The sequence below is a fragment of the Hemitrygon akajei genome, chromosome 4, assembly GCF_048418815.1.
Source record: "Hemitrygon akajei chromosome 4, sHemAka1.3, whole genome shotgun sequence".
NCBI lineage: Eukaryota > Metazoa > Chordata > Chondrichthyes > Myliobatiformes > Dasyatidae > Hemitrygon > Hemitrygon akajei.
Window position 1 is genome coordinate 126,058,814 of NC_133127.1, and position 22,252 is coordinate 126,081,065.

General features: G+C 39.4%; 1 protein-coding gene across 3 annotated transcripts in view; it reads left to right on the forward strand.

Annotated features, from left to right (window-relative positions):
• Nucleotides 1-22,252, forward strand: part of tpp2 (tripeptidyl peptidase 2) — a 119,137-nt gene that overhangs the window by 12,572 nt on the left and 84,313 nt on the right. For all 3 annotated transcript variants that reach the window (XR_012098684.1, XM_073043222.1, XM_073043223.1), the window contains exons 2-7: nucleotides 2,376-2,504; nucleotides 5,663-5,758; nucleotides 8,515-8,619; nucleotides 12,692-12,816; nucleotides 13,048-13,211; nucleotides 21,710-21,864. Coding sequence is in view for 2 of the 3 variants with exons in the window: in XM_073043222.1 (XP_072899323.1) it covers nucleotides 2,376-2,504; nucleotides 5,663-5,758; nucleotides 8,515-8,619; nucleotides 12,692-12,816; nucleotides 13,048-13,211; nucleotides 21,710-21,864 (774 nt within the window). In the remaining variant the exon portion in view is untranslated. The remainder of the gene's footprint in view (nucleotides 1-2,375; nucleotides 2,505-5,662; nucleotides 5,759-8,514; nucleotides 8,620-12,691; nucleotides 12,817-13,047; nucleotides 13,212-21,709; nucleotides 21,865-22,252) is intronic.

A 22,252-nucleotide genomic window follows, 5' to 3' on the forward strand; every position in this document is an offset into this window, starting at 1 on the left:
GGTATGGACAATCCATGGTAGCTAGAAGCTGGCGAGCCTCACGTCAATGGTATGGGCAATCCATGGTAGCTAGAAGCTGGCGAGCCTCACGTCAATGGTATGGACAATCCATGGTAGCTAGAAGCTGGCGAGCCTCACGTCAATGGTATGGACAATCCATGGTAGCTAGAAGCTGGTGAGCCTCATGTCAATGGTATGGACAATCCATGGTAGCTAGAAGCTGGCGAGCCTCACGTCAATGGTATGGAAAATCCATGGTAGCTAGAAGCTGGCGAGCCTCATGTCAATGGTAAGGCCAAACCATGGTAGCTAGCAGCTGGTGAGCCTCACATCAATGGTATGGACAATCTATGGTAGCTAGAAGCTGGCGAGCCTCACGTCAATGGTATGGGCAATCCATGGTAGCTAGAAGCTGGGGAGCCTCACGTCAATGGTAAGGCCAAACCATGGTAGCTAGAAGCTGGGGAGCCTCACGTCAATGGTATGGACAATCTATGGTAGCTAGAAGCTGGCGAGCCTCACGTCAATGGTATGGACAATCCATGGTAGCTAGAAGCTGGTGAGCCTCACGTCAATGGTATGGACAATCTATGATAGCTAGAAGCTGGCGAGCCTCACGTCAATGGTATGGGCAATCCATGGTAGCTAGAAGCTGGCGAGCCTCACGTCAATGGTATGGGCAATCCATGGTAGCTAGAAGCTGGCGAGCCTCACGTCAATGGTATGGACAATCCATGGTAGCTAGAAGCTGGCGAGCCTCATGTCAGTTACTGGAAAGTTACTGGAAGTGTTTTAGAGAGACCCATTTTACAGGCATTTGGAAAGGGAAGAGCTGATTGACGTAGTCATGGTGCCTTTATGTATGTTAAATAATGTCTCATGAATCTGATTTTTTTTTTTTGAAGAAGTAACCAAGAGGATTTGTGATGGCACGGCAGTAGACATTGCCTACATAAACTCTATCAATGCTTTTGAGGATGTACTGCATGGTAAGCTGATTGATCGGAAGATGAGATCACTGGGATCCACAGTGAGTTAGCAAATTGTATACAACATTTCCTTGGTGGAATTGTATTGGTGCTGGGTCCCCTACTGTTTGACATAGAAATGATTTGGATTAAAATGCTGGTGGCATGATTGATCAGTTTGCAGATGACACAAATGTTGGTGTGATGGACATTCGAGAAAGTTGTCTCATTACAGCAGGATCAAGATCAGCTAGGCAACTGGGTAAAGGAATGGCAAATGAAATTTAACTCAAATCAGTACAGAGTGAATCAATTTGGGAGGTTAAATCCAGGCAGGACCTGCAGAGTAAATGATAGGGCCCCGGGGTGCAGAACACAGGGACCAAGGGGTACAAGTACACAGTTCCAGATAGTCACAACAAGGTGGTATTGAAATGCTTGGCTTGCCTGTGTCTCTTGTTAAGAAGCTGTGAGGTGACCTTATAGAGGTTTGTAAAATCAAGCCGTTATTAATAAAGTGACAGGTCATAGTCTCTTTCCAGGATAAAAAAGTCTAAATCTTGAGGCTGAGGTGTGAGAAGAGAGATTTAAAGGGGAGCTGAGGGGCAAGGTTTTCACACAGATGATGGGTATGTGGAAGTGGCACAGCCAAGTGCAAATCTAATGTTTAGTAGACATTTGCCAAATGCAGGCAATTGGGAGTTGCTGAAGAAGGCATCTTGGTCGCATGGACATTAGGCCAAAGGGCCTGATTCTACACTGCATCACTGTTTGACTATGACTCAAATTATAGAGAATTTGAGCCTTTCAGTCAGCTTGCCGGTGTGGCATAAGATTGGTGATCAGAATTCAGTTCAAGCAGATTTGTGGTAAATACAGTAGGAGAGGACAAACAAACAAAAAGGAAAAAATTAATTAGGAATCACGATTAGACTAGATAAAATCATAAGATTCAGGAGGAGTATTAGGCCATTCAGCACATAGTCTGTTCAAGAAAATTTGTATTCATTCATCGAGCTTTTCTGCAATTTATATAATTGATTTCAGTAACCACTGCTCTTTCTAGAGATCTACACTGTCTTTAGTCAGCTTGGGTCACTGCTGGCTGCTCATAAAATTTAATATGTATCTGTCAGGACTGAAATAATCACAATGTTGTGGCATGAACTGATGTGAATTAATTATGCATATAGTTTTGGCATGAATTTTCATATATTGTTCAATTTTGCCCCCTTATGTTTTACTGTTTCTTTTTCAGCGTGACTAATCCCAATGAAATGAGCTGTATAATTTTTCAAAGCATGTTTTATTTTGCCTGAAAATAGATACAGTATTCTGTAATGTGGCTTTCCTCAGGATTATAATTAGCTGTGGTGTTGGTAAAATGAATGTAAATTTCCTCTGCAGGTCACAAGTGATGGAAAGCCAAAAATAATTGACATTATAGATACTACTGGAAGTGGAGATGTGAACACATCAACCATCGTGGAGCCAAAAGATGGGAAAATTACTGGTCTTTCAGGAAAAACCCTTGAGGTAATTACACACCATATTTTGAAAAGTTTGTAATTTATGTGCTATTTTTATTTTACCATGAAAGTTCTGGACAAAGTTTTAGATTTTGCTGTTATATTTGTAGCATGAATCACATAGTTGGCCAAAACAGAAGATCACAGAATTTTAACTGTAAAGTGTGCCCAGCAATACAAAAATGCATTACCTGGTTTAAAGAAAATGTTACTAGAAATTGCTACCATCCATAAAGTTATCCACATTCTAATACTGTTTGCTAATAACACCCACTATTTTGTCTTTGAGATGGCTTTTATATTCATGTATTTAGGAACGGTAATATTATAAAAGCATTCAGATATTATTTTTGTCATTATTTAAAGCCATAATTTTCTGTATACTGAGATCTTTCAATTGATTAGAATTTGGTTACCCACAGATTAGAAAGTGTAGTTAAAAATGTTTATTGTTTAGAATAAATCTCTTTATCAACTATTCATAAATTCATTAGGGTTAGCTAACTTGAACATTTATTAAAGCACTTATTTTTAAATAATCTTGTGTTGCAGATTTTAAGCTGCACTGGAAACTTCAATTAAGTAAAACTCAAACAGGTGCTATTGCACTTGACCAGCTGATTATGGACGTACTTTGTGTCTTGTGCTTGTTTCCCTGAGTTTTGTTTGGGTTCAGATGTCTAAAGCCTTTTTGTTTTGGCAATTCATATCCTGGTTCCATTGATTATACCCATGCTTTTTTAATAGACCTCAAGCTTGTTTAATCATTGTGCTTATCAGTTGTAAGTATGCTATACGGTACATATTAAATAATTATTTACCAAACTTAATAATATGCATTGGAAATTCCAAAGTAGTTGCTGCATAATATCAATGCATTTCAAAGAGAGTAATTTGTCTGAAAATTCTTTATAATATTGAGATTATAAAGAAGATCTTTAATAATTTTGGTCAATACTTGTTTCCTGATTTATCTGCCTATTTTCTTCCTTTTCATAACTGAGGATTTATTAACTGTTGTTGAGGAAAGGACAGCAGCCAGTTTGCACAAAGAATTTTGCTACTTTTGGATATGGTACAGATTTTGGTCAGGTTACTGTGGGAGCCTCTGTCATGGAATTCATTCAATGAGTGCTTTGATTTTATTTTTGCATACACCGTGAAGTATTATAACATATTAAAAAAATAGCACCTAAAACTGCAATTCTGCATTGGAGTATCAACCTACTGTATATATGTGTTCAACTTGATGTAGTGACCCACAATCTTACATTTTAGAAATTAGAGATCTGCCTTGTGCTATGGGTAGATATAGTACCTGACTTGTTTGTTGATCATATAGTGTATTGTGTAGTGCTATTTAATAGCTTCTGTTTTAGTAGATTAATTTGATTGCAGAATTTTGTTTTAGTGGAAAAGGACTAGAATTTCAATGCCAAAATAAGGGTAAAAAAATTGTATGCTTCGCAATGACTCCAAATCATTTTTAATGAAGCCCTTGGCTTCATTGAGTGTATAAGTAGAATTTCAATTTTGTGCAGTGTACCCAGTTTCTGATGCATGCAGTCGACTGCTCTGATGCTTTTTAAGGATCTCTTAATGAGTACACAGTAGTATGTTTTAATGATTTTTTTTTTACAAATAATGGACAAACTCAGCTTTATTAAAGTAAAAAGTATGTTTTTAAATAATGTGTATGTTATAGATAAGTATCATAATTTAAAAAATTAAATTATTAATTTTGGCTGGACAGAAATTAGGTTGAGAGAGATGGTTGAAAAAATTTTTGACCAATGTTCAGTTTTAACTATTATTTCATCTCCTGTTTCTGTTAATAGAAAATATATTACAAGTACACTTGTATATATAAGGTTAGAGGTGGGGCTGAAATAAACCAGACAGTTTTGGGTGGTAAACAGGGCTAAGACCATGTTCAAGTTAATAATGCTAGTTTAATTTTCGAAAACATACATCCAGTAAATGTTGAAGGTATTATAATATCACATCTGTGTTTAGCTGACTATCGGGAAAGGTCTATGCTCTTTGCAGCTCTTTCTCCAGAAATTCTAATTTACAAATCAACAAGTTGCTTCCGGGAAGATTCTAAGCGCTTTGTCACTTCATTAGGTGCAGAAGGAGAGAGGAATAGCCTCGCTAATATAGCCATCCGCACCACTTGTTGCAGAGCCCCTCTCCTGAATCTATCACTTTTCTGTTTTATTCACATGAATCATTCCTGTAGTATATCTGGCCTCTTCTAGTTATTCCTGCCTTTCCTATGAAGATTGATAGGAAATATAACATTGTGCAGCTGTTGAAGGAACTATCATTGAAAGTAGGCTGCACTGAGATTGAGAGCCTTAGAAAAATGGGGCCTCAGGCACTCATTTTATTTTCTTCTATCACATTTCATGTGTAAATTGCCACTTGTATTTCCCATGCCCTTCAACGGATGTATTTGCTTCCATTGCTTCCTTCTTTATTGTGAATCACTTATTTTACTCATTTGCCCTTGTTTTCTTCATTTTCTCACCTGTCTGACCAGTTCAAAATCAGTTTGTTAATCAAAATTCAATTAGCTGAACTTAATATGAGAATAAGAAAGTTATTTCTCCCCCTAGGCAACCCTTGGAGGTTCAGAGTGATACTACAATGCTTTGGATTTGAGGTGACTAATGAGCCATTTGTACAATTCCCTGATGCACATAACTGTCTGGCCTTATTTGTCACCAGAGGTTACCCCATTGATTGTATTGTGCTTCCTGGGAATGCTCACTCTGCCTAATACCTCAAGATGCAGTAATATTATTCAGTCCATTTATATTTGCATTTTAGCTTCTAGTACTTATTTTCTATGTAATAATTCTTCATTGATTTCCAAAAAGCAGAACAAATTTTAAAAATTGGTAGTAAAATACTTAAGAATTAAATAAAGCACAAAAGAGCCAATACAATTTTTCTAACAAACCTTGCTTCTGTGCAAATGATTACACCATTTCCAAACCATATTCAAATTTACTTAATTGGATTTTAGGGTGTAAAAGGCAATATTAAAGAGAAGATAAGTAGAATCTTTCCTCATTCCTACTGAATATATAACCGATGATTTTAGAGTGTTGCATATTAAGCAATATTCATACTTCATGCATAATTTTCTTTTTAAAGATTCCTGAAAATTGGATAAATCCATCAGGAAAATATCATGTTGGTCTCAAAAATGGATATGATATTTTTCCTAAAGCACTTAGGGAAAGATTACAGGTAAGACTATGGTATGCATTATTAAAATTTGTTTAATATCTATTTGATTCATTTTAACAGGTTATTTATTCTTTTCATTTAGTGAAAGGTGAAGGGTAATTGAAAAGAATGTACTATAAACATAGAAACATAGAAAACCTACAGCACAGTACAGGCCCTACGGCCCTCAAAGCTGTGTGGAACATTTCCTTCCTTTAGAAATTATCCAGAGTTACCCATAACCCTCTATTTTTCTGAGCTCCATGTATCTGTCCAGGAGTCTCTTAAAAGACTGTATAGTATCCGCCTCCACCACCGTTGCCAGCAGCCCATTCCACACATTCACCACTCTGCGTACAAAAAAACTTACCCCTGACATCTCCTCTGTACCTAATATTTATGTTTATTTATTTATTATTTTTCTTTTGTAGTTGCAGCTTGTCGTGTGCAGTCTTTTATTGTGTTTCTTAGATTTACTGTGTTTGCCCACAGGAAAATTAATCTCAGGGTTTTATATGATGACATTAACTTTAATAATAAATTTAAATTGATCTTTGAAAAGGCAAAAGGAAAATAAAAAGTCACTTCAGGAAATGCTGCAGAGTCATCCAGAGCACAAACATCAATATGCATCATTACTTCAACCCAATCCAACAAATCACCAAATTGCATTTCTGTTCTTTCCAGTTCTCCAGTTTCATACTGTAACTCAAACATTTAAGCAGCCCACTTAAATTTTTAATATCCTTCCAGAACTATCTATAATGCATTGACACAGCTGTATGGAGGTTATAGTTGGACAAATTTTATCCTGGGATTCTCTGAGACTAAGCTAATAAAATTTGTTTGTTATTTAATATATTAATAATATAGGAATTATAAATTCAGGTTCAGGATTGAAAATTTCAGGGGAAGTCAAATGAACAACCATCTAATAGAAACCGATTAAGGTTTCTGTTAAATCCAGTCTGTGTACAGATTAAAGAGTTGAAACCAATTCCACGTTATTAATATATTTTAAACAAGGTGACAACTTAGTTATAGAAAGAGAAATAATGCCAAGTATTCAAATTCTAAAGATTGGAAGTAAAATCTAATTAAAATTACCAATATTAACAGTGAATCTGCTCAAGGGATATTGATTGGTATCTTTATAATCAGAAACAAAAAGTGTATTTCATTAAGAATACTCTGCCTGTAATACCAGTTCAGACTTGGATATCCAGTTGCAGAATGCCCAACTTTGTACATGTATTAATTTCTTTTAAAATTTGATATACAGCATGGAATAGGCCCGTCTGGCCCTTTGAGCTGAGCCACCCAGAACTCCTGATTTAACCCAAACCTAATCATGAGACAATTCAGAATAACCATTAACCTACCCCAACTCGTACATCATTGGACTGTGGGAGGAAACCCACACGGTCACGGAGAATGTACAACCTCCTTATGGGCAGTGTGGGATTGGAAATGGAACATTTATTAAGTACTGGGTGAATATTACTCATTCCGTACTTGCCAGCCAACCCAAGTACCAAAGAGATAAGTAGTCAGCTTTTAAATATTTTCCTTTTGGTTTGCATACACGTCGTATACCAACTTTAACATGTCTAAGACTAACAAACCTGTTCAAAAATGCATTGCCAAAAGCATTGAGTTTCTGAAATGGTTCTTTCGGATCCACCACTAAAGCATTTCCTGGAATCACACCTTCCACATCCCCATTCATTACAGCAATGAAACAGTCAGTTGTTAGTTCAGGCCCAATTCTCACTCCTGGAAAGTCTTGTTCCAGAAGGTATCTGATAAAGGTGGTCTAGTTTCATTTATCTGGTATCCATGTATTTAAAATTCTCATGCATATGAAAAAACTTCCATAAATATTAATCAATATCATAATTTTTTTTCAAAAATATGTTTAATTGAACCTTGAAGGTTTCATGTGCTGATCCTATCAGTCTACACAGAGCAACCCACTCTCAGTCCCTTCTGTGCTTTAAAAGTTGGGTTGGTACCACTGTGTTTCAGAAACTGTTGTATTTCTCCCATGTATGCATTATCTTGGATAAAATATTGAGTGTTTTGAGAAATGTGTGGAAGCTTTTTAAGTTAATTTAAATTTAGTGTTGGTGTGTGGCCAAGTGGTTAAGGTGTTGGTCTAGTGATCTGAAGGTCGCTAGTTCAAGCCTCAGCTAAGGCAGCGAGTTGTGTCCTTGAGCAAGGAAACACTTAACCACACATTGCTCTTCTACGACACCGGTACCAAGCTGTATCGGTCCTTGCCCTTCCTTTGGACAACATCGGAGGCATGGACAGCTGCCGGTCTTCCATATAACCCTGCCCAGGCCTGTGCCCTGGAAACTTTCCAAGGCGCAAATTCATGGTCTCTTGAGACTAACAGATGCTTATTGTTGATTTAAGTTTATACAAGAGGGCAGTGGAGTTGTGCACTTATTAGCAGCTACTTTCTCTTTGAAGATTTGAAAATTAATATGATGGTACATACATTTTTCATTTGATTTGCCTATACTGTATTTTATAGTATTGCTGTTTAATCTTAAAATATAGAATTCCTAAGTAAAATAATGCTACTTAGAAGACCAAGGAGATGACATAGCTTGTTAATTTAGTCAAAGGCTTGCACATAGAATACCAGATTGTGATGTACAGTTATATTTGTTTACTGAGTAATGCTCATGCAACGTGTGGTAAGCATCCCCATTCCCGATGAATGCTGGATAGCTGAATAAGTACTGTATGCTCATTTTGCTTTGCAGAAGGAAAAACGTGAGAAACTCTGGGATCCAATTCATCGTGTTTGTTTGGCAGAAGCTTGCAAAAAACTTGATGAGTTTGACAGTGCTCATACAAATTTGTCACAAGTTAGTAATTTTTCAGACTGGATTTATAGTATAATCTTTGAGCTATGAGTAATAATTAAATTAAAATTGTTAAATAAAAATTAATTGTTAAAGTGAGCTTCTTAACTTAGAACCCTCATTGTCACTCGTGAGAAATAATGCATTAGTATCTGATTTTAGTAAAATACTTAAAAGCAAGGTGACTGTTTCCTTAGTAACAAATGACCAGGTGATCTTTTTGCATTAATATTGTAGTTCATGCTATTTCATTCATTTGCAGAATACTTAAGCCAGTCATTCTTTCATGTAACAAATATATATATAATTGACTTTATTACTTACATCCTTCATATACATGAGGAGTAAAAATCTTTAAGTTACGTCTCTGTCTAAATGTGCAATTTATAGTAAATAGTATGTACAACAGAACAGTCAATATAACATAGAAATACAGTTGAATCAGCTTGAATTAATCAGTCTGATGGTCTAGTGGAAGAAGCTGTCCTGGAGCCTGTTGGTCCTGGCTTTAATGCTGCAGTACATTTTCCCTGATGGTAGCAGCTGGAACAGTTTGTGGTTAGGGTGACTCAGGTCCCCAATGATCCTTTGGGCCCTTTTTACACACCTGTCTTTGTAATGTCCTAAATAGTGGGAAGCTCACATCTACAGATGCGTTGGGCTGTCCGCACCACTCTCTGCAGAGTCCTGCGATTGAGGGAAGTAGAGTTCCCATACCATCCAGTGATGTAGCCAGTCAGGACTAGTTTGTACTGTTATAGTGATCAGTGAGTGGTATACATGTGTAGTTATGCACCATATTGGCATAGCAAAGTATGCAGAGCAGGCATATCATGAATAGTTCTGCAATACTGACTTGGCAATGTTGCTTCGTAAATAGAGTTGAGCATTCTACCTGATGCCTGTCTTAACCTTGCACAGATGAACACAGGCTGAGCAACAGCATCCAATCCAGTCCCAACCTGCCAACTTAAGAAAGCAATTGTGGACAAGTATGTCCCTGCATAATTATTTAGTCTTTCCCAACCAGAAGTCCTGGATGAAGCAAGAGATCCTCAATTTACTGAGGGCCAGATCCGTGGCATTTATGACTGGTGACCAAGAATAATACAAGAGGTGCAAGTCCGACCTCTGGAAAGCTATCCCACGTGTGAAGTGGCAATTCCAGACCAAACTGGGATCACTGAGGTACAACTGTGGCAGGGCTTGAATACTATAATTTCCCACAAAGTAAAACCAAGCAACACGTGGCAACAAGGTTTCTCTCCAAGATGAGCTCAATGCCTTTTATGCTTGCTTTGACCTTATTAACTTCCACAGTCCCTGATGACCCTGTGATTCCAGTCTCTGAGGCATCCTACAGGAGGGTGAACCCACAGAGATCATCATGCACAGGCGGGGTGCTGATCACTTGGCTAGAATGTTCACTGATATCTTTAACTCCTTGCTTCGACAGTCTGAGGTGTTAAGCAGGCTTCAGTTACATTGGTGTCCAAGAAGAATGTTGTAACCTGCCTCGATGACTATCGTCACTGTGATGAAGTGTTTTTAGAGGTTGGTGTTGAAACTTATCAATTCCTGCCTGAGAAGCAACTTGGATCTGCTCCAAATTGGTTACCATTGTGACAGATCAAGAGCATATGCCATTTCATTGGCCCTTCACTGAGTATTGGAACATCTGGAGAACAAGGACAACAGGATGCTCTTTATCAACTGAAACCCTGCATTCGTCCCCTCGAAGCTAATCAGTAAGCTCCAAGACTTGGGACTCAATACGTCCTTGTGCAACTGGATCCTCTCTTTCCTCACGTGAAGACCCCAGTCAGTTTGGATTAGCAACTTCTCCACAATCACCATTTGCACAGGTGCACCGCAAGGCTGTGTGCTTAGCCCCCTACTCAATTCATACTTATTACTGTGAGGCTAAGCACAGCTCCAGTGCCATATTTAAGTTGCTGACAACACCACTGTCCTTGGCCGAATCAAACATGGTGGTGAATTAGCATATAGGAGGGAAGTTGAAAATCTGGCTGAATGGTGCCATAATAATAACCTCGCTCAATGTCAGTAAAACCAAAGAACTGATTATTGACTATAGAGGGAGGAAGCCTGAGGTCCATGAGGAGGTCCTCATCAGGGATCAGATGTGGAGGGGGTCAGTAACTTTAAATTCTTTGGCATTATCATTTCTAAAGTATCTGTTCTTGGTCCAGCATGTAAGTGCCATTGCAAAGAAGGCATTGCGGTGCCTCTCTTAGAAGTTTGCAAAAATTCAGCAATTCATCTAAAACTTTGAAAAACTTCTACAGATGCGCAGTGGAGAGTATACTGACTGGTTGCATCACAACCTGGTCTGGAAACACCAATGCCCTTGAATAGGAAATCCTACAAAAAGTAGTGGATATGGCCCAGTCCATCACAGGTAAAGCCCCTCTCACCATTGAGCATGTCTATAAGGAGCACTGTCGCAGGAAAAAGCATCCATCATCAAGGACCCCATCAGAAAGAAGGTACAGGAGTCTTAAGTGTAGGATAGTGGTTGGTGGGATGCTATTACAGCCCAGGGCATTCCGGAGTTTAGAGTTCAATTCTGGTGCCATTCTGTAAAGAATCTCTGTATGTCCTCCCCATGGAATATGTGGGTTTTCTCTGGGTCCTCCAGTTTCCTTTCACAGTTCAAAGACATACCGGATAGGTTAATTGGTCATTGTAAATTGTCCCATAATTAGGTTAAGGTTAATTGGGTTGATAGAGGTCTGCTGGGGTGGCTCAGCTCGAAGGCCTGGAAGGGCCGTCTCCTTGCTGTATCACTAAATAGAAAAAAATAAAAGGACCAGGTTCAGGGATAGTTTTTACCGCTCAATCATTACGGATAATTTCACTCAGCTTCACTTACCCCTGTCACTGAACTGCTCCCATAGCCTACGGACTAATTTCAAGGATTCTTCATCGTCTGTTCTTGGCATTTATTTATTGCTTGCTTATTATTTTAATTTTGTTTTTTTATTTTTGTATTTGCACATCTTGGTGTCTTTCGTCTGTCTTCTGTGCAGTTTTTCATTGATTCTATCGTGTTTATTTGTATTTACTGTGAATGTTGGCAAGAAAATGAGTAAGTAGTTTTTGGTGACATATATGTACTTTGTTAACAGATTTTACTTTGAACTTTGACTTGTGTTTACAAACATTATGAATCATTTAGAGCTTTGTTATTTTAGTTTTTCTAGTGGCTGTTGTGACAATTCACTAATGCTTGAGTTTCCGGAGTTCCTTCATTTTGTTACAAGATGTTGTTTGCAACATGCTGTTGAACTAGATTTCAAGTTTTTCTATAAACCAATTGCTCTTAGTAGTGAGTAGATATTTTCCCTCAAGAGTGTAGTGGAATAGGAAAATAGCAGGGAAACTGGGGGATTGGGATGCAAAAGTGATGATGTCTCAGTAAGGATATCCTCACTGAAATAACCAGATTTCTCAGAGCAGGCTAAGGGCCACCAAGTATTTGATAAGATAACTGAGCCAGTCAAATGAATTATGTTACTTCCAAAGTCAAGTTGGTGAAATTACCTACTCCTTGTTTAACATCGATTGACTGTTCGAGTGAGATCCACTGTTAGCTTCAATATTAGCTGAATAAATCCAACCCTTCTGAAGATTGCATTATTCACTGCATATGCGTCTGCTGTATGACCATGCATTACACATCATGCATGTAATGTCCAGTTAATAATCACGTCACTATCCTCATGCTGAGATTGATGTACAATTTGGTTGCCATGATAAGCCTAAAGGAGGACACTGGGTGACGAAAATTGCCACTGAGGACATGGCTCTGAACTGTTTAGAGCAATAATTTCAAATGTGAGAAACATAAGTTACCAGGGCTTGTGTGTTTGTTACCAATAATTCAGGAAATTAATTCCTTTGTCATTTATATCACTTGCTGAAAAAAATCCAAGTTCACGTGAAGTGTTTTCTAAGCAGTGTAACTGCTCAATTACACTTGTAACTGTTTGTGAACTGATGTCAGATGGAAACAGTGAGTGCAATAGCCCCATTGTCATTTTTTGTGAAGGCAGAAAAGATGGAGCGTGAAGAACTCAACACTCAAGTAGAAATGCTGAACTCTATGGAAAAGAAATATTGTGATTTGGGTCCTTCTTACGACTGCCTGGTATGGCATGATGGTGAGACGTGGAGGTAACTAATGAAGCGATTTGTAATTTAAAAGAATGCATGTATTAGAGATGTATATTATAAAGGTGTTTTAAACCTTTTCAATTGCTTTTAATTTTGTAGTTAGAATATGTTGATGTTTTAAGTGTCTCCATGTGCACTTGTAATATCACGACAAAACAATCAATATCTTAGGTTTTTAAAAAATTTGTTGTTACTTTCAAATGTTTCTCCATGATTTATATTTTTATGCAGAGCCTGTGTGGATACAAGTGACTGTGGGAATCTCAGTAGCTGCATTGTATTAAGAAACTACAATGAAGCTCAGGAATATGCATCATTTGGCTTATCTGAGATGCTGAACTACTCAGTCAATATTTATGATGAAGGAAATACTCTCTGTATTGTAACAAGTGGAGGTAAGACTTGATTTTGTTCTATTAGGGTAAATGAAGGATTGAAGTAAGGGAAAATAAACAAACTCTGGTTATGGAATTTTTAACTGAATTTTTGGCTCTGTTGTATCAAACACTCATTCAACCAATAGAGAGAGACGCTGGAGCTTTGATAGATCTGTCACTTGGTTTTGAAATGTTTCTGCAAAAGACCTTAAATTCTGATAAAATAGATATAGCAGCTAATGGTTTTAAATAAGTAAATGGATTTCTCAGTAATTTTGACACATTATTCATACAGTCTTGTCATTGCAGTATGGAATTTGCTCATTTTCCTGACACAGTAAAATCTATTACATAAATGCGATTCTATTAGGATTATTTATTGATTTTACATGGTAAAATCACTACGGTCCTTTCCAATGTGGTCGATAGTTATTTTCATATCATTCATGACATACATTATCCTTCTGCTTTGCAGCACTTTACATCCATTTGTGTGAAATCTTCTCTACTTTGTTCTATCACTCAATATGTTATATACAGTACATCTCAAAGGAGACTTAGAATGTTGGATAAAACTCAAGCCCCTCTGACTTTCAATGTCATAGAAGAGGAGCATACAACTGTGTTCTTGCTGCTCTACCTGTGCAATAATAAAGAGGGGGGGGGATACTAGATAGAAGCCTCACTCTAGCCTCTACCTCTTTTCACTGAAGACTTGAGCCAAAGCCTCAGTTCTGTACTCTAGCCCTGTCCACTCCAACAATGGCCACTCCACTTAAACCTAACTTGTTTTTGTGGCCTTCGCCAATTTCCTCATTATCCAATTTACAATTGAATAGAAAGTCCCGATGGTCTCCACATTTTAGATCTCCCACTACCCACAGCAAGTAACGACTCCTACTGCTCAAACCTGAACAGAAAATCCTGACCGGCTCCATTTTTTACTCAGAGAGATCTTTAGTGTCCCTGTCAAGTATACCTGTGGGAAGTGTATTTGGCTGCAGGTCCTTACAGACTATGTTAGGGAACTGGAGCTGGATGGCCTACAGATCATTGAGGATAATGAGAGATTGGTAGACAGGAGCTACAGGCAGGCAGATACACCCATATTGCAAGTAGAAGGCAGGTAGTTAAATAATTGACAGGAGAGGGAAAGGGAATAGGAAGATGGTGCAGACTACCCCGTGCATGTTCCCCTCGATAACAAGTATATCGCTTTGGTTACTGTTGAGAGGATGGCTTACCAGGATAAAACTGCAGTGACCAGGTCTCCAGCACTGAGTCTGTCTCTGTGGCTCAGAAGGAAAGTGGGTGAAGAGAAGAGCAGTGGTGATAATGGATTCTATAGTTAAGGGAACAGACAGGAGATTCAGTAGATGTGAAAGAGACTCCTGGATGTTATGGTTGCCTGTCAGGGACATCTCAGATCGGGTCCACAACATTCTGAAGGGGAAGGGTGAGCAGCCAGAAGTCATGGTACATATTGGTATTAATGACGTAGCTAGGGAAAGGGGTGAGGCCCTGAGAAGCGAATAAAGGGAGCTAAGAAAGAGGCTAAAAGGCAGACCTCAAGGGTAATCATCTCTGGAGTGTTGCTTGTTCCACATGCCAGTTTGGGGGGAGGGTAACAATAAGATGGCACTGTCGATGAATGTGTTGCTGATGAATTTGTGCAGGAAGCAGGGTTTCAGATGTGTAGATTATTGGGATCTGTTCTGGGGAAAACATGACCTCTACAAAAGGGACAAGTTATGCCTGAACTTGAGGAGAACTATCGTCCTTACATGCAGGTTTACCAGAGTTGTTGGGAAGAGTTTAAACTAGGCTGGTGGGGATCAGAACCAGTGTAATGGGTCAGATGTTGAAGCAGTTGGTGGATGATCTGGGGTTTAGATGTTTCAAAAGGGAAAGGGAGGGAGGGAAATGAAGTTAGGGGACTTGTATACTAAACAGGAACTAATCACAGCTGCAGAAAGTGAGGATATTGTGGAGGGATTGTTTACTGTGTCATGGGTGGAAGTCGGAAACAAATGGGGAGCAATCAGTCTATTGGGAGTGTTCTATAAAGCCATCTAATAGCAACAGGAACTGAGGAGAGAGCCGTTAAAAGACTTTGGAAAGGTGCAGACTTAACCGGGTTGTTGTCATGGGTAACTTCAGCTTCCCTAAACCTTAGTGTGAGAAGTTTAGATGGGGTAGAATTTGTTAGGTGTGTCAAGGAATGATGTCTGACACTATATGATTAGGCTGACTGGAGAGGAGACCATACTGGACCAAGTACTAGGTAATGATCCTATTTAGGAAAGAGATCTCTTGGTGGATGAGTATTTCAGAGGCAGTAACCACAACTTCTTTCAGGATAGTCTGGAACAGGGATAGTCTGCTCTGATCATTTGATTTGGCTGATTTATTAAGCCTTTCAACTCCTGCTTTCCTGTAACCTTTGACACTTTTACTCATCAAGAACCTCTGCTTTAAATATAGCCAGTGACTTCATCTCCACAGCTGCCTGTGGCAATGAATTGCACAGATTCACCACTCACTGGCTTATGAAATTCCTCCTCACTTCCTCTCTGAAGTGATCTCCTTGTCTTCTGAGGCTGTGGCCTCTGTTGGAGACTCACCTACTATTGCAAATATCCTTTCCATGTCCAAGTTATCTAGGTTTTCAGTATTTGATAATTTTCAATGACATTCCCCCTCATTCTCTTAAATTTGAGAGAGTCCAGGCCCAGAGCAATCAAACGTTTCTCATATGTTAACCCTTTTAGTCCCGGGACATTCCCATAAACATTCTCTGGACCCTCTCCAATGCCAGTACATCCTTTCTTAGATCAGAGACCCACATCTGCTCACAATACTCCAAATCTGGCCTGAGCCATGCCTTATAAAGCTTCAGCATTACATCTTTGCTTTTATATTCTAGTTCTCTTGAAATGAATGCTAACATTGCATTTACCTTCCTTACTAATGACTCAACCTGCAAGCTAACCTTTAGGTCACTTTGCACCTTCAATTTCTGAATTAGCTTTCCATTTAGTAAATAGTTTATGCCTTTATTCCTTCTACCAGAGTGCATAACCATTCACTTCCCTACACTGTATTCCATCTGTCACTTTTCTCTGTCCAAGTCATTCTGCAATTTCCTGCTTCTCAACACTGCCTGGCCTTCCACCTATTTTTGCATTGTCTGCAAATGTGGCCACAAAGCCATCAATTTGATCATCCAGATCTTTGACATATAATGTGACAACAAGCAGTCCCAACACCCACCCATGTGGAAGATCACTAGTTATCACCTGCCAACAAGAAAAATCCCCCCTTTTCCCACTCTTTTCCTCCTGCCAGTCAGCCAATCTTCTATCCATGCTAGTATCTCTCCTGTAATACCATAGGTTCTTATCTTGTTTAGCAGCCTCGTGCTACACCATGTCAAATGCCTTCTGAAATGCAAGTAAACAGCATCCACTGATTCTCCTTTGTCTATTTTGCCTGTTATTTCCTCAAAGAGTTCCAACAGATTTATCAAGCAACATTTCCCTTTTAGGAAACCATTCTGCCTTCGGCCTTTTTGATCACATGCCTCCAAATACCCTGAAGTCTCATCCTTATTCATGGGCTCTTAACATCTTGCCAACCGCTGAAGTCAGGCTAACTATGCTCTAATTTCCTATCTTTTTTCCTCCCAACCCTTAAAAGAGTGGAATGACATTTGTAATTTCCCAGTCCTCTCAGTTCATTTCAGAATCTAATGATTCTTGAAAGCTCACTACTAATGCCTCCATAACCTTTTCAGCTAACTATTTCAGAACCCTGGGTGGGCAAACAATTATAAAGGATTCTCAGAGTGAGGATTTATGAGCCTTTGGTGAGGCATAGTCTGATTAGGGATAGTCAGCATGGCTTTTTGAGGGGTAGGCGTACCTCATGAGCCTGATTATGTTTTTTTTTAAGGTAGTGACAAAATACACTGATAGTGGGAAAGCAGCAAATGTATATATGGATTTTAGTAAGGCATTTGTTGAGGTTCCCCATAGAAGGTTTATCTAGAAAGTCATGAGGCATGGGATCCAGAGAAACTTTGCTACGCGAAATTGCAATTGGCTTTCCCACAAAAAGCAGAGGATGGTAGTAGATGAAGCATATTCTACCTGGAGGTCCTTGAGTAGTCTTCTGCAAGGACTAAAATGCCTCACTAAAATCCATATACACACTTGCTGCTGGGATCCCTGCTCTTTGTGATTTTTATAAATGACTTAGATGAGGAACTGGAATGGTGGATTAGTCAGTTCAAAGGTCAAAAGTCCGATTTAATGTCAGAGAAATGTATACAATATACATCCTGAAATGCTTTTTCTTTGCAAACATCCACGAAAGCAGAGAAGTGCCTCAAAGAATGAACGCAAGAACCCAAAAGTTTTTTCCCCCAGCTCCCCTTCCTCCTGTGCATAAGTGGCAGCGAGCAATGACCCCCCCTCCCCCCACCACCGGCAAAAAATAAACAAACATTGGCACCGTCACTGAGCACTCAAGTGTGGGCAAAGCATTAGCAAAGACAATGTGACTTGCAGTTACCCCAAAGACTTCTCGTTTCACCCGGCATTCAACATACCACAGGTTCTCTCTCTCCCTAATAAGGGAGAAGGAGGTGTCTCCATTTTCCCAGCGAGCAGGGAGACATAACAAACAACTTTCTGGTTTACAATGTTAAAAGTCCATTATGTAGCTTTTTTTTTTTAGCTCTGTCCCTGAAATTCACAAAGATCCCGGGTCTTTAGGCACATAGCAGTAGATTTTCCGACTCCACTGACGACACACGGGTCTCCTGCCATGACACTGACCTGCGATCTGCCCGTCTCCAGAACCCCGAGATCATAGGCATCAAAATCCGAGCCAGACTCTCAGGCCAAACCCTTGGCGTGCCGAATGGCAAGTCCTGAAACCCCGAGATGGGGTCCCATTCCTGCATAGAACCAAAGTCAGCGTGTAACTCCAGGTCAGGGTCTTGAGAAGAGCCCTGAAAGGGAAAAATAAAGATATTAAAGATGGAAATAGAGCTGTCTCTGAAGATGCAAGCAAAGGAGTCACAGTTTAGCACCATCCTAACTTTACTCAGCCTCCCTTTTGCCAGTTTGGGGATAATGTGAAGGCTGGTGTGTTGATGTTATGGTTGTGCAGATTACAGTGGGCCATTGATAGAAGAGCTGGGCTAAGAAATGGCAGATGGAGTTAAATTTAGAAAAAAAATATGAAGTTATAGGGTCAGCATAGAAACAGTCCTCTAGGCTCTTCTAGTCCATGCTGAGCTAATAATCTTGCCTAATCCCACCAACCTGCACCTGGAACATAGCCTTCCACACCCCCATCCATGTACTTGTCCAATTTTCTCCTAAGTGTTGAAATTAAACCCACATCCACCACTTCCACTGGCAGCTTGTTCCATACTCACCACCCTCTGGGTAAACAAGTTACCCCTCGTGTTCTCGTTAAACATTTCACCTTTCACCCTTAACCCCTGATTTCTAGTTCTAGTGCCACCCAACCTCAGTGGAAAAAGCCTGTTTCCATTTACCCTATCTATACTGTTAATAATTTTGTATATCTCTGTGAAATCTCCGCTTATTCTCCTACACACTAGTCCTAATCTATTCAACCTTTCCTGATAATTCAGGTCCTCCAGTCCTGACAAAACCTTGTAAATTTTCTCTGCGCTCTTTCAATGTTATTGTTGTCTTTCCTGTAGGTATGTAGGTGACCAAAGCTGCATACTTTATGCCAAATTAGGCCTCACGAATGTCTATACATTTCCACATAACATCTTAACTCCTGTACTTTGATTTATGAATGCCAGTGTGCCAAAAGCTCTCTTTACGAACCTATTTGTCTGTGACACCACTTTCAAGGAATTATGAATCTATATTCCCAGATCCCTCATTCCTACCGCACTCCTCAATTCCCTACTGCTCACTGTGCAAGTACTACCCTGGTTTGTCCTCCCAAAGTACAACACTTCACGCTTGTCTGCATTAAATTCCAGCTGATCCAGATCCTGTTGCAAACTTTGATAGCCTTTCTCGCTGTCTACTACCCCCCTAATCTTGGTGTCATATGCAAATTTGCTGATCCAGTTAACCACATTATCATCCAGAGCATTAATATAGATTACAAGCAACAATGAACCCAATGCTGAACCCTGCAGCACACCACTAGTCACAGGCCTTCATTCAGAGAGGCAACCATCCACTGCCACTCTGGCATCTCCAGTGAAGCCAATGTGTAATCCATTTTGCTACCTCATCCTGAATGCCAAGCAACTGAACCTTAACAACCTCACATGTAGGAGCTTGTCAGGTGTCTTGCTAGGATCCATGTGGGCAATATCCACTGCCTTGCCTTCATCAGCTTTCCTGTAACTTCATCAAAACCCTATAATACTGGTTTGACACGATCTACCACACACAAAACCATCTTGACTATTCCTAATCTGTTCTAATCTATTCCAAATACTTGTATATCTGTTCCTTTGGATTACCTTCCAATAACTTACCCACTACTTACAGTATGTCAGGCTCTTCAGTCTATAATTTCCCAATTTATTCTGAAAGCCTTTCTTAAACCACGGAGCAACATCAAATATCCCTCTGGTACTTCACTCGTTGCTAAGGATTTTTAAATATTTCTGCTAATGCCCCTGCAATTTCTGCACTAACCTGCCACCTTTTCAGACCTTGGGGTTTATGCGCCCTAGTCTGTCTCGACAGCAAACACCTCCTCCTCTGTAATCTCTGTATAATTCATGACTTCACTGCTGTTTTGCCTCACTTGAATAGACCGTGTTCACCTCCCAAGTAAATACAGATGCAAAAAATCAATTTAAGATCTCCCCCATCTTTACTGACTCTGTGAATAGATGAGCACTGTGTTCTTTAAGAGAACCAGTTTTTGTCCCTTGCTATCCTTCTGTTCTTAGCATACCTGTGGAAGCCCTTAGGATTCTCCTTCATCTTATCTGCTAGGGTAATCTCATGTCTCTTAGCCCTCCTGGTTTCCTTCTCAAGTGTTCTCTTGCATTTCTTATACTCATGAAGTGCCTCATAACCAGGACCTCAATATCTCTCAAAAACCAAAGTTCCATTAACATGTTATCTTTGCCTTCTATTCTGAAGGAACATGCAGACTCAGTACTCTCAAAATTTCGTTGTTAAAGACCTCCCACTTACTAAGTACACCTTTGCTAGAAAATAACCTGTCCCAATCCACACTTACCAGATCCTTTCTGATACCATCAAAATTGGCCCTTCTCCAATTTAGAATCTCATTTCGAGGACTAGACCTTCTCCATAATTATCTTGAAACTAATGGCATTGTAATCACTAGATGCAAAGTGTTCTCCAACATACATTTCTGTCACCTGCCCTGTCTCATTCCCTAATAGGAGATCTAGTATGGCACTCTCTCTTGTTGGGACCTCTATGTAAAGATTAAGGGAACTTTCCTGAACATTTTTGACAAACTCAATTCCATCCAGCCCTTTTACAGTATTGGAAATGTATGTGATACACTTTGGAAGGTTGAGTTTGAAGGCAGCATAGAGGGCTAATGGCAGGATTCTTAGCAGTGTGGAGGAATGGAGGGATCTTGGGGTCCACATCCATAGATTCCTCACAGTTGCTGCAAAAGTTGATAGGGTGGTTAAGAATGCGCATGGTATGTTGACCTTCATTAGTCAGGGGACTGAGTTCAAGATCTGAGGTAATGTTGCAGCTCTTTGAAACTCTGGTTTGATCACGCTTGTAGTACTTGTTTCAGTTTTAGTTGCCTTATTATAGGAAGGATGTGGAAGCTTTAGAGAGTGCAGTGGAGATTTGCCAGGATACTGCATGGACTGAAGAGCATCATAACAGAAGTTTGAATGAGCTATGGCTTTTTTCTTTGGAGCAAGGGAGGATAAGAGGCAACTGGATGGAGGTGTATAAGATAAGAGGTATGGATAGAATGGACAGCCGTTGCCTGTTTCCCATGGTGGCAATGGCTGATACATGAGGATATACTTTTAAGGTGATTGGAGAAAAGTATAAGGGTGATGTCAGAGGTAGGTTTTTTTTGACAGAAGGAATAGTAAATGAATAGAACACTGCTTGGTGTGATCACGGAAATGCATTAGGGGCATTTAAGAGACGCTTGGAGATGGGATGAAGGAAAAGTGGAGGGCTGTGTGGAATGGAAGGTTAATTTGATCTGGAGCAAGTTAAAAGGTGGGCTCAATGTCATGGGCCAAAAGGCCTGTTCTGTGTTGTACTGTTCTATTTCCTATATTCTAGCTGCTCCTTCCAAATGCTTACTGAGATCTTACATATTGTGTGTGCTTGTTACCTCTCACAATTACAATGCATTAAGATAACAGGGTGAAAGTATCGCCTCTTAAATATTCCATTAAGCTTGTGTAATTGATTCAGTGTACCAGTGAAATCATAGCTATCTGCTGCATTTCTATTGCTGGCATTCTTTCTCAACAGGGGCCCATGGGACACATGTAGCTAGCATAGCTGCAGGTTTCTTTCCAGACGACCCTGAACGGAATGGCATAGCACCTGGGGCTCAAATTCTTGCTGTGAAAATTGGTGACACAAGACTTAGCACCATGGAAACAGGCACAGGGTTGATCAGAGCTGTGAGTGTTTTGTTTGTGAATTAATTTTTGTATCAACAGTAAAGTTAGAATGTTTAACATTAACATTTACTTGAATTTTCCCCTATTTTATGTCTGATCACATATTTTGAAATAGAGGAGATAAAATTTCAATTTGCATGTTTTTAAATCTTTGAAGTTGAACATTCCATTTTTGGCAAATTAATGACCTTTCAAAACTCTAAGTTGAGTAGCCCTAACTGAAAACTCAAGTTACATCACTGCAGGGAGTTCTAAGCTCAGCTGTTGTTCTGCACAGAGAAATAATAAATAGATAATTATCCAGGGTTATTTTAATGTGCCTCCAAACACCAGTCAGAAATGTTGATCGTGTATTTCCTTATTTCTGAAACTTGAGATTCATTTGTAA